The 13,427-nt window shown below is 37.4% G+C and overlaps 2 protein-coding genes and 1 pseudogene across 2 annotated transcripts; all 3 read right to left on the bottom strand.

Annotated features, from left to right (window-relative positions):
- Positions 1 to 1,161: 1,161 nt before the first annotated feature.
- On the bottom strand, positions 1,162 to 7,594 carry LOC147519873 (RING/FYVE/PHD zinc finger superfamily protein). Its single transcript, XM_086591407.1, has 10 exons — positions 6,505 to 7,594; positions 5,708 to 5,794; positions 5,491 to 5,622; positions 4,589 to 4,726; positions 3,830 to 3,895; positions 3,614 to 3,724; positions 2,941 to 3,030; positions 2,351 to 2,384; positions 1,645 to 1,718; positions 1,162 to 1,541 (listed from the first exon to the last, which is right to left on the bottom strand). Exons 1-10 carry the CDS (start codon positions 7,261 to 7,263, stop codon positions 1,464 to 1,466), a joined length of 1,569 nt encoding a protein of 522 aa, XP_086447533.1. The 5' UTR covers positions 7,264 to 7,594; the 3' UTR covers positions 1,162 to 1,463.
- A 1,346-nt stretch (positions 7,595 to 8,940) lies between these two features.
- On the bottom strand, positions 8,941 to 10,508 carry LOC147519872 (ATP-dependent DNA helicase PIF1-like). Its single transcript, XM_086594203.1, has 2 exons — positions 10,430 to 10,508; positions 8,941 to 10,349 (listed from the first exon to the last, which is right to left on the bottom strand). Exons 1-2 carry the CDS (start codon positions 10,506 to 10,508, stop codon positions 8,941 to 8,943), a joined length of 1,488 nt encoding a protein of 495 aa, XP_086450329.1.
- A 553-nt stretch (positions 10,509 to 11,061) lies between these two features.
- Positions 11,062 to 12,101, bottom strand: LOC147519871 (uncharacterized; annotated as a pseudogene).
- Between the last annotated feature and the right edge of the window lie 1,326 nt (positions 12,102 to 13,427).

Below are 13,427 nucleotides of genomic sequence, written 5' to 3'. Positions count from 1 at the left end.
ATGAATTTCAGTTTTGTGTTTCAATTTTACAATTATACGCTTGAATCTTGATTAATCAAGCATATAAAAGTGACAAAAAAAAACAAGATGAACTTCTCAATTTTTTTTAATCCAAATGACCCAGTTATGTCGTCCAAGAGAGTCCCCAAACGACTCCGCCATGTCGTCCTCGAGAATGCCCGAACGACTCCGTCATATCGTCTAGCTAAAAAACTGATAATTTTGTCTCAAACGACAAGTGAAGACCGCTTGGATATACACTTAAACGACATGGCGAGACCGTCTCAAACAATATGACAAAACCGTTTAACTCAAACGACATGGTGAGACCGTTTGAGTGTACACTCAAACGACATGATGAGAAATGACCCGGTGGTTTCAACATGGTGAGACCGGTTGGATTAATTGTTGGGCTTAGGCCCAATACAAAACATTTTTTTAACAAACTTATAATATTTCTTGTTTTTTTTGGGGTTGCCCAAGACAATTTCACGAGTACCCGATTAAACTACCGTTTGTTAATTGATTATACAGATGATAATTTGTTACGATGTCTAAATCAAGTGAAAGAACTGGGATATTTGATTCTATTAGGCACAGTAAATTTGTTTTACACTCTCTTCGCCACGGAAGGGAACATATGCTCGCCTGAAGTCCTGATGGACCATATAAGAAATAGACCTGTGGGTCATAAACTCGTAACTGAGACGCAGAGACGGTTTATGTGAAATTGTGAATATATCCACAATGAGCGGTTGTTCTCGAACTACAACGAATTGAACCGACTTCCGGGATTCGAATTACCCAAAAGTGTTCTTGTTCCTTTTCCTCTTCTATTTTTCCATTTATGGTAATAGATGAATAATTGGATAGTCCTGGAATTGACGTGAGATACTGATGCAGTTGATGTTTCTTAGGTATATAAATCAATTCATCATTTCGAACCCTGCCAACAAAGATCTACTCTGCTGCATACCTCAACTTACGAATTTACAAATCACAGTTTTAGTGCAGCCAGCAACTCTCAATCACCGACCAAACTCAGATTTATATACCATCATTACGTTTTCAAGGATGAGAAGTTCATCTTCTCGAATAAGGAAGTGTAGAGAAATAAATTAGGAAAAAAAAAGAGGAATATATCAATGTAATGCTTGCACATTTGATTCAAATAAAGTGTATTATACTTCAAAATGGAAGATCAGATACACAGAATATATACCAGTGATAAGGTTTTCACACTAACAAGCTTCATTTACATTTTTTTTTTAAAAAGGATTCACAATTTCACCACGTATAGCAAAGCTAAGAGATGTACAGAAGGCACAATCCATACACTTATTAATTGTAAAAATGCAGCCATGGATCAAACAAATGATGTAATAATTATCATAAAGAAGATGCATGCATGCAGCTGGAAGAGACCACAATGATGGTAGTAGTATATGCTTCACTCATGGGGATCAGTTAGCACTCACAAGGAATGGATGCTGGCAGACACCACATTCTATGGTCTCAGAACCTGAGCTTGGAACCTGAACCTGTGATGGCACAGAAAACATCCAGAGGAATCTCAGAAAGAGGATTAGAGCACATTCCTGAAAGAAATAGCATCAACGCAATTAACAAACATAAATCTCTAACCTGTAAATGCACCGTGCAAGTAGGACAAGCAACTTCCTTCATCCGTCTCCCAGAACCATCAGATGATTTAGAACCTACAAACCATCAGACCAATTATAGGATTGGTACTAAGCAATTTTTCCATCCATGTCAGGAAAAGGTACTCAACTTTTAAAAACATAAAAGCTAACATTGCGGAGCATTATAATTACACTGATTTGTTTGTTTCCAGAAATAATAATTGAAATTCAAGGTCACTTTTTACTTCAAATTTTTTAAAAAAAAAAAAAAAGCTAGAAGTAACTAACCAATAGCTATTCTAATGGGTACGACATTAAAAGTAAAGAGTCAGCAAAGCCATCGGGTTATCATATAGGTAGATACCTAATTAAGCAGGGTAGAAACAGTCCACACAACTCTGTTAGCAATATTTATTGCTCAGAGATATATCACTATATGGCGTAAGTTCAAACAAAGACTATTTTCTTCGTCTTTAAAAGAAATTTTCTACAAAAGTTACAAGGTCGACATCAATGAAGCATCCTAGAATCCCAATTAGCTATACTGAAAGGAAAAAGATGACACTGGCTTCATGATTTTCTTCTATCATATTTCTCTTCTATATCTCCTTCCACTTATCGTAAGTTTAACACATGAAGTACAACTTTTTTATAGGTAGAACAAAAAAGGTGTTGCACAACTAGCACCTAACAAGCTGAGATTATACCTGATGATGCCTTGCGATTTTTTTCCATTTCATCCTGTATATATATATAACCAAAAACAAAACCAAGTCAGTTCCCTTTATTCTCAAAATCAATAATCATATTGACTATTAAGTATTATATAGCAAGAAGATGTTACAAGACCAAGCCCAAAACTAAAGATATGCAACTACTAGGAATTTTCAAAACAGGATTACAGTATCACTACCACATGTAGGGCTCGAGAAGATTAACTTTAAATCACATCATCAATTCCGTTTATTGTAGTTATAACAAACTCTAGGTATAAAACCTGATAATAAATTGTGGCAAAATTGGATTATTTATTTATTTATCCAGGTATCCTTTAGAATACAAGAAATTCTCAACAAATACCAACCACTGAACTTGAAATTAGTGTTATCCCAAAAACTCAAGTGTTATGTAAATTGCATTATTGAGAAAAGAAGCGCATAGATATGGTACTTGAAATTAAACAAGATCTAGGCAAATAAATAGATATTGTACGATCGTTGCAAGAGAAAAGAACAAACAGGGGAAAGAGGGAGAGCGAAAGCAAGAACAACAAATTAGGTTTCAAATCTGTTATCACCTGAAGTTTCTTTGCAAGATCCTCGTGACTGCACAATGCAGGTTTGCTGGCAGATTCTTTTACATTACTCAGCCTCTGAGTCACTTCTGCCTGCAGAAAAACAACAAGATAATAAGGTCTCCTGTACTTGGTTGGCAAACAGAGGGAGATGTGGATAATTTGAAAAAGAGAAATATTAAATGAATCCAATTATCTAAAATGCCATTTTCCCCTTAGGTAGCAATACGTGATGCACGAAGAACTCTCTTTCCTTTCCTTCTTATGGATGACACTGCCAGGTAGCAGCAAGGAACTCAGAGATTATGAAGTTTTACCCTTTAAATTTTGCCTTAACTAGCGCTATGATTTTGTATTAAATCAAGCTACTCATGCTTCAAGCACGGGGGCAATCCCGTCCTACATAACGATGTCCTGCTTCGCATAGGCTAAGACCTAGCTTAATAAAGTTTATATCACACATTTAAAAGAAGCTGTAGCTAATCCACAGGTGAGAAATGGCTCTACTTATTGAGTAACAGAATCATGCTTGAAAAAACAACTCAACTGGTACCTCACAAGGACACCAAAATTCAACCAGCCAGTTTGGCGCCAGGCAAAAAATGATTATGCCCAAATAATTCGAAGGGTGAGCAAAGACAGCGCAAAGAAAGAATAATATCATTGAAAAGCATACCAAGCATCTGTCACAAACTCGCACTTGCTGAGCATTTTCCTCTGCAGTGAGAGCAATTCTACCATGGGTACACTTGTCACAGAAAATATCCCCGCAATTTCTGCAGTGATGCTGCAGATGAGAAGAAAAGGCTCGTCATTTCAATACACAACTAAACAGAAAAATCAGCCCACTATTTTCCACAGTAAATCAATATTTCAATATCGAGAGTTGCACCTTGCGCACAAAAGCACCAAAATCTGTACCGCAAGATGTACATTTGGTAACAGCCTCATCAGGGACCTGCAAAATAGAGTAACAGTAAAACAGGGGGAAGGATTAATCACTGATAGCAATGTAAGGGATTGAGAAGAAAAAGTATATACCATAAGCATGCAACAAGGAGCACGCAATAGAACTGTAGGCTTCACTAAACATAAAATGGGCCCTACTTTAACTACAGAATGTGATTTCTAGTGTATTAACTAAATTACAATATGAACGAAAAATAAGAAAAAAGGAAATTGAAAAAAAAAGGTACCATCAACAGGAGACAAGGAGACAGGCAATACAACTGTAGGCTTCACTAAACATAAAATGGGCCCTATTATAATTACTGTGATTACTAGTGTAATAACTAGATTACAGTACAACCAAAAATAAGGAAAAAAACTGCGAGGCAATAATATATAACTATAGAGAATTCCTAGCACAAAAGCACCAATAACATACAGAGTTGAGTACATACTAAACATAATGGCTTTGGCTAATGTATGTTAGTGGAACAACAGAAGTCCGAATCAAGCCACCTCAATCATAACAATACTTTCAATACAGCAAAATGAATGTACTATTCAAAGAAAAAGTTCCATACAAAAAATGAGATGGCTCTAAAGAATATCACTAAGAATTCCCTGGATTCAGAGTAGATACGATTTTTTTTACTTGTTTTTGGTGTGTGTATGTTAGGTGGGGGGGGGGTATATGTTGTCTTACCCAATGATCTTTCTCCTCGTTACCAGGTTTTATCAAGTTAACCCAGTCAAAACCTTTCTTCTTCTCAGCAAGTTGTTCAGATTGCTTGCCAGAATCAGATTGCCTGCTCCTAAGACTATCTCCACCTATCTCCTTCAGCTGTAATACCATGATGTAAGCACTAGATCACCATTGGGTACAAATACACATGAGCAGGGAGAAAACAACATCTAGATCCCGCACGATAAAGAAAGCAAACAACCTAAGACAGTTACTAATAAAGGTTGACAATGATCAATAAAAAAAAAAAAAAAATGATATAAGATTCGTAGTTCAAAGATCAAAACACAATAATCGTATAACTTAAAAGGGTGCAAATAGTACTACGTAATGTTGTCTTACAATATTATTTTATTCCTACAAATAAGTACAATTGCTGCTTATAAATGCTCAAAAATAGCAAGTTTTGCTTTGCATGACAGCTACATGGGAAACTATGTAGCTAATTCTAATTCTCAATAACCATTGGACCACCGGCCATTGGATATAGTCACCTTCATTATCAACAAAACAAGACATGCAGGTAGGTAAGACTTCAGAAACCGGTGGTGGATATCTCAGCCACACTCATACACTACCCACTAAGGGTGTGTTTAACTGCATGGGAGAGTTCTCATTTGTAACTCACTCTTTGAAGTAGAATTTTATATATGAATTATACTTTTCCATCCTCGACAACTTTCGCGGGAGGACATGGGAACAAGTGAAAATCCAAAAGCAGTTCACCAGAAACTATGAAATGTTCCCATGCAATCAAACACACCAACAATAACTTTTTTAAAAGGCTTAGATATATAAATGAGGATACCGTATTAAACTACAACAAAAGAAAACAACAATAAAATGGAGATACGTGACAAAACCTGAATAGTTGCAGCTGTCACTGTATCAAGAATGGTGTTTGTTGTGTAGCTGCTGGATTTCAATCTTATCCGTCTTGGTTCAATGTCAACAGTGCTTTTGGACCAAAAGGCAAAAATAGAAGAGTCCAAGACCTAACAGAAATGAAAGAACGCATCAGAAATGTTCTCTCGAACTCAAAAGACTAAGGTTTTTTTCTTCTCTTTTCAGTGAACTTACCTCAGATCTTGTTATTGTCTCAAGAGGGTATATCCTTAAAGTCCTACCACTATTTGGGTCAAGCATGCGAATCCCATCCAGACCAATCTGAAAATCCAGAAAAGGAGGTGATTTAAAAATGTATATAAGAAAACAACCGGATCAGAAAGAATGAGAATAGCAAAATTGTAGCATCAAACAGTATAAATCATTATAGAAAACATTTACAGGGTCTAACAAAGTAAAACATTGGCAGTGAATTTGTACAAATTGAGTAGAAATACAGGACACTATGAAGTATGTAGTCATCCATATGTAGGACGCAACCTCCTTTCAATATCTTAAAGACAAAACCCTAGAGATTATTTCTGCCCATAAATAGAGTAAAGACAGCAATGAAAAACTAACAGAGCAACAATAATTATATGAGGATTCAAAGAAAGCAAGTAGTGAGAGATCTCTAATTCAAAACCTCACTGCAGTGTAAGCGGTTTTTAAGTACAGCTTGCTCATTCATTACAAAATCAACAAAAAATAATATTTCATGTGTAAACAGCTGTGTTACAGTAGGATTCATGATCCAGAGAATTAAGTTACAATAGGGCCACAAATCCACAAATTTTTGCAGAGCGCGAGAAAATAATAATTCCCTGACAAATAAATTCTATGCTTACGGCGAGTCGTTTACAAAACAATACCTAAATGTCTATTCATTGTTACCTCCACCACTAAATTTACTCAAGCAATTCAAAGACTAATAGCCATTTCGCAAGCCAATCTCTAATATAACAACATGACATTCACTAATACAAACAAACCTGACAAAGAACATCCATAGGACTCTGCCCACCACTCTCTGCCAAAAGCTTAACCCGAAACTTCTGCACCCCATTCTTAACATCTTGTTGCGTCTCCACTTTCGGAACAGCTTTCAAAACCTTATTCAAACTCACATTCTCCTTAGCAGGTCCAGTCAAAGACCTACCATAATCATCAAACGCCGCTGAAAAACTAGACCCTGATTTCCCACTAGTACCTCTAGCTCCATATGGCTCAACTTTCCCTCCATCATATGCATAAGCATTTTGTCCATATAAATCCTCTTGTACACTAGACCTATCATATAAGTAACCCGCATCAGATCTACTTCGATTATAAACAGGTTCTTGTGGTTGCGTTTGTTGTTGTTGAACTCCTCCATATCTAGCTAAACTCTCGTCCAAATAATTATTATTACCACCCCTGCTTTCATAAGGTGGCCCACCATATGAATTCGGGTTATTTGTGGGAATCGAAACTGGTTGTGGTGGCGCGGGGGCGTAAGTTTGTTCATAGGGTGAATAATAAGGTGGTGGTTCGGGTGTTGGGAAGAAAAGAAGTTCGAGGGGAAGGAATAAAAGATTGGTAATTATTATTATTATTAGTGGGAGGGAGAGTAGGGATATGATCGGGATTTTGTGAATAAGAAGGGTAATTGGAGGGAAAATTGGGATAATCTTGAGGTGGAGAAGTGAAAGGTGGTGCGGAAGCGTATGTTGATGTTGTGGGTGATGGATTTGGTTGATGTTGGAGATCATTGTTAGGGTTTTGGAGATGAGGTGGGTGGTGGTATTGGTAGTATGATGAGTTGTAATCACTACCTTGTTGCATGCTGAGTTTTAGGATTTCGGAATTCAGGTATTGTGGATCGGGGAAATGAAGAAATTTTTGTTCTGGTTTTGAGAAATAATTATTATTAATATTAATAATTAAAGGTCGTTGTTGTGATGATAATGGTGGAAAGATGAGGACAGTAATGGAATAAACTAGAGAAAAAGTTGATGTTCTTTCGCGGACACGCTAAGTTTGTCTTTGGGTCGTACTTTACCCAGTGGACTGGCGGTAGAATTGTACAAAGTCCAATGCCTAACAGATCTTACACTTACGGGCTGCATATTACTATGGGGCGTGAGCGTAGTGTATTATTTATTTGGCTCTCTTTTTTTATATATAACAATAATTAAATTTATTTATTTATTTCTACGACTTGCTCCTCGATTTCTATCTATCTCGCACTAATAAGCGGAGTTGTATTCTTATATATACATTCCCACGTCAGCCTCACTAACAATTTTTTGACATTTTAATCCCAAGATAAAAAAATTGTTTTTTTCCAAACAAGTTAATCTGTGAAACAGCACTTTGGGTTGTGTGTGACTTCATTTTTACTTGTGCAAGATTAATATAGTTTCCTACGACTTCCAGAAAATGGTAAGAAAATATTACAACTGAAGATGATCTTAGAAAATAACAACTTTTAAAACCATAGAATGACTAATGCACTATTCCAGCTAAGCAATAGGGTCTGCAGTCTATGCCCACAAAGACATATCAAACACCTCTAGCTAATACATAGTTGCAAAGGAAAAAAAACATGTTGCAAGTACAACCATTTCTACAAATTGAAGAAGAAAGTCCAATCAAAGGTTTACTTCAGAGTGCACATATGCATGAATGTTTATGGATCATAATCAATATCAAAGCCGAAAACCAAACACAATATTGAGACAATTTTATTGATAGATAAAGCTCAGTCAAAGAAATCCATGATCAACAACTTATGAAGATCCAATAATACATCAAAGACAATTAAAACACTCAACACTGAACTACAAATATAAGTGTCATACAAAATTGAGCATCAAAGAGGCCAAAACGATGCCGACGCTAACTAAGTTTGATATTACAACTTAAGGAAAACAAACTCTTCAATGAAAATTTCGACAGAATCTCCTTTGTATTTTCAATATTAAATCATAAAAAATCTGTCATATCTAGAATTCATTAAACCTGTCATATGACCAGAAAAACCAAAATAACAATATCCCAAAGGTTCTAAACTACTATACATATAACAAGTTGCATAGTTATTTACTTTACAAACTGCTCAACTCAACTCAAAAGACACAGAGGGGGGCTAGCAAAAGTCCAAACAACTATAATATAAAAGGCAGTAGTTGAAGTGACAAAATCCATCTGCAGCAACCATAAAAAAATGTCCTCCTATACATTACTTGTAGAAGAACCTACATAAATACAAACAACAAAATTAAGCATGATAACGACAGTAGATATTCATTTATGAGAAATATATAATATATTGATGAAGTGAATTTGCAAACAATATAAATAGAAATAAAGGTAGAAAGATGAATACTACATACCGAGATAAAAACAAGAAAATAACATTTCAACTATAAGATTTTCCTAGAACATCAAATGGTTGAAGCGCAAAGTATCTGCAACAAACGATTCTCCTCTTGCAATCGACCTCTAAGACCAACACATTTTCCAATCTTTTGAAGTCTTTCCAAAGAGAACATAGGGCAAAATGCCAGATCACACAACTTTCTTGTGCGAGACAAAGCAACAAAAGTCAAACCGAGGCTTTCCCTTTCACCAATATCTACCACAGCCCGATCAAGAGTGAGGCCTTGACTCTTGTGAATTGCTATTGCCCAACATAGTACTAGGGGAACCTGAATGCGCTGGCATGAAGCATTACCCGACTTCCAATTTGATGTCTGTGGAGTAATAGGTATTGTATTAGAATCTGGACGGAACCTAGCACCACGATAGTGGTCGAAGTCAACCATAACAGCAAGAGGTATATCTTCTGGTGATTTGCAACCATTTCCATAAACAATATCTATAACAGTGCCCATTGCACCATTAACCAACCCATTTGTGGTGGAAATGTTTGAACGAAGCATAACACGTGCACCAAGTGATAGACACAGAACTTTCTCCAAGCCTTTTGCATCATCTGACGAAGCCTTGGTAGCGGTCTCACAATTATTTATTGAAACAATTTGAGCAACTGGTTTACTAAGCTCAATCAGTCGGGTGAGATTATAATCATGTGCAGGCTGTTTGGTAGGAAAAAGACGCAAAGCATCTTTGAAGATGTTAACCTCATCCATATTGAGCGAAGAAATATCCCGAGTTAGAAATAATTGCCAATCACTGACGGTTGAAGTTCCATTACTTAGTCTGAACAATGTTTCTCGAAATGATGCTTGGTCATCCCCTGCTTGTCGAAATATATGTGATAACCGAACACATTTATCGAAACTAGAATACACAATTCCACCATGTTGTTTTTTAATAGACCCACCTTGGACATATAATGCACTGTCACATACAGGAGGTAATTGACGCATATCACCAACGAAGATAATAGATACATCACCAAATGGCTCGTTCTTTGCGAAAATATCTCGATAACGCCGGTCAATATTTGCAAGCATACTTCTTCCGACAATACTGTACTCATCGATAATGATAAGTTTGGTGTCTTTAAAGTCTTCTTGCATACGTCGACATTGATCACCTTCAATCTTTTTGGAAGTTTCTTTCACACCTTTCTGTTCCACAGTGAAAGATAGTTCATGATGGATGGTTGCACCTCCAATATTAAAAGCGGTAACTCCAGTAGGAGCCATGACACGCACTGCTTTGTTTGTTTTGAAAATTGCAGTAACTGAATACACAATTGCATTTATGAGTGTGGACTTGCCTGTGCCCGCTCCCCCACAAACAATTAACCGAATACATGCTCCAGCTTGTAGTGCTCTAACTACCATATCATGAGCCAATCTTTGTTCATTAGATAAATCATGATCTGGTACAACAGTTTGAGGTTCATGATTTAGTTCATTGCCACCACGCAGAGCATGGACAAACTTGGATATCGATGTAAACCTTCAGCCCAATTGTGTGAAATGTCGAAGTCTCTTCTTCCTAATTCCACAGTTTCCCCAGGGACAAACATGGGCCCCATTGTTTCTTTGCCATCATCCACTCATCCCGGTAAGTCTTCGCATCCAAGTCAGACCTCAATACCATCTTCAAGCTCTTCATCTATCGGTTCTGGAAGAATAATCCCATGAGTGATTTCGAAACCCAAGTCATAGTATTTTTTAGACCACAAGGGAAATTCTCCCCAAGCTTCTTCGAGAGTTCGATAATGGTGATGAATTAAGACTTGTTGACGACAAAATGATTCCCATTTTTCAGTGTTTGGTAGGATGTCACCGCTCTAGCTCGGAACCAAACGCGCATAACTACGTCGGCTTCGAGAAGTGTGCCAAACATGCTGCTTGAAATAATGTCTTTTTGCCATATTCAGAAGGGAAATATTTTCATAACAAAAAGGTCGTTGCAGATATCTTCCTACAAAGGTTGGATCTGTTCCAACAATTTCATCCTCGTCGGCCACTCTTCGACGGCATACAATTGATGCTAGCATGCTTTTTTCGCTAACATTTAAGATCGAGTACAAACTTTCTGGATGATCGGGTCAATGGGTACCCCATTAGCAAGTGACATACTTCCTAGGCAGAAATATCTCTTTCAGAGACACTTTTCATAAGTAGCCGCTTGAAAGCAGATCTTGCATTTTGACAGGGTCGATGAAAATCTTCAACAATATCTTGAAGAGTATCTCTGAAACTTTTTGAAGCTGGTTCAGATTTAGCGGCGTATTTAGCAATGTAATTGACAACAGATTGCACTGAAAGGACAGGCGACCAATCAATGTTTGCACGCCAGGTCTGCAAAATCTTTCGATTGTGGGAACAGACTAGTTCATCATTTCGGCGGCCGAGGAAATGATACATGTTACTGTTGGGAGGCTCTTCTACAATCTTCGACTGACCAATTACATCAAATGGGTATCTAAAGCGACATACCATTTGTTTGGTTGCTTTGTGTAAGCGCAAACAATGACTCCCACATATAGAGTGTCGCATGACCCAATTGACCAACGAAACATAGTCATCTTCGTTTGTATCAAGTTGTAAATCGAGTGGCAAAATGCGTGCACAAGGATGTTCTTGGAGATTTCTAGACATGCTTGGTTCTGGGTTAACAGTGCAAACAAGTCTATCAAAATAATCAATAACATTAGATCTATCGATAACACTTGTAACAATCTTAGTAACATCTGGAGCATCTGCTAGCCAAAGAAATCCATGAACATGACCACTACCACGATTTTGCCACTCAAACCGGTACCAATGATCAACCACAAAGAACTCATATCGTAAGTAATCCCGAAAGAAGAATTCCACTCTTGCCTGAAAGAACCAAGCGACAACATTTGGGTTATCATTAATTAACTTTGCGCGTCTCCTTCTTTTATCTAAAGGAGACATCCTTTCAAGATCATTAGAAGGATCTAAAATACGAAACAGTTCTGGCCATTGCATGTCAGCAGCGCTAAGTGTGAAGAAGATGGTTGGTGCACCTAACTGTTTAACCATGGCAGTCAGCTCTTTCAATCTTGTATACCAATAAGACCGAAAATTACACGAATGTTGTTAGCAAAGTAAGAGACACGATTAGCTAATTGTTTGTCACCGGACGAAATCATATTTCGAATTTCCTCAATTGACAACTCAGCATCCCCTGGATTCTTCCTCACAAAAACATCACCTAAATAAAGCACCTGCCACCTTGAAAGAGAGTTCCAAGCAAAGTAGCGGAATCTCGTATCTCTAGCAAATCGGCCATCATGATATTTCATCAAAAACTGGAAGTACGACAATGGATTGACTTTCCGCTGGCGAGCTTGTCGTAGATCAGCATCACCGTAAGGAAACAAAGTTGGAAATGCCATAACAATATATCCTGGGGTTGAAAACTCATCAATGATGTGAGTTGTTAAAGGTATATGAACATTAGTTTGATCTACATTTGGTACCATAAATGCCCTCCGGAGACGTGCTTGTTGATTGGGTTGTGCCACAATAGAAATAGTTCCAACAGCATGAAACTCATCAATGTGCAAATCCTGGTTATACAAGTCAGGTGGCCCATCATCATCATCGGCTTCCCTAGGTATGGCAGAAACTTCGTTGTCGATATCTTCCACAGGTCGGGACATATGTGGTAGGTCATCAAGTTGTCCATCTACAGGTAGTCCTTCGATAGTTCCATCATCAATAATTATATCATTATAGTACCGATGATAAGTTTTCAACCAAACCAAGGCTGTGCGTACAAATTCTCGCCGAACACGAAATTCCTTGCTTGCATGTGGCCCCCCTCTATTAACGACAAGAATTGCAAACAAATCAACGGGTTTGAATGGAAGAATAGTGGCAATCAGATTGACATCTTAGGATAAATTTATCACATTGCCACTGTACTTGTATTGTTGACCCCTAACACGATACACAGACATCATGGGGTGCACCCTGGCAATGAGAATTATTTCTAGATTGGACAAACGAGACAGTTCTAGAGGTACAATGCCCGGATCCATTGAATTGTTAACACTGAACATGCCAGCGTTAGTGTTGTCCCGGTTTTCCAACTTGCAAGAGGTACAAATACCTGCATCAATTCTTGTTATAAGCGAGGTTCTCACTTAGTACAAACATATTCCAAGAAAATATACAAAGAAAAGCAAATACCTGCAGAAATCTTTAGATCGGGAAATTTTCTTTTGCATAGAGGACAACTGACCCATGAAATATCATTGCAGGATTTTCTAAATACTTGTGCATTGGAGAGTGGTATGTAGTCGTCTATAGTAGGTGGCAGATCAGGGTTTTCACGGATATTGTCTTCACACACCATAAGTTGAACACCAGGAAGTCTTTGATGAAGAATGTTCTGTGAAATAACTCTTTGACGAGCAATAACAACTCTTTGACGGGCAATTGTTTGACGTGCAAGTCTTTGCCCAACAACT

The sequence above is a fragment of the Coptis chinensis genome, chromosome 2 (genome assembly GCF_015680905.1).
Source record: "Coptis chinensis isolate HL-2020 chromosome 2, ASM1568090v1, whole genome shotgun sequence".
NCBI classification, from domain to species: domain Eukaryota; kingdom Viridiplantae; phylum Streptophyta; class Magnoliopsida; order Ranunculales; family Ranunculaceae; genus Coptis; species Coptis chinensis.
Note: the sequence above shows the minus strand (reverse complement) of the source record. Positions and strands in the feature narration are given on the sequence as shown.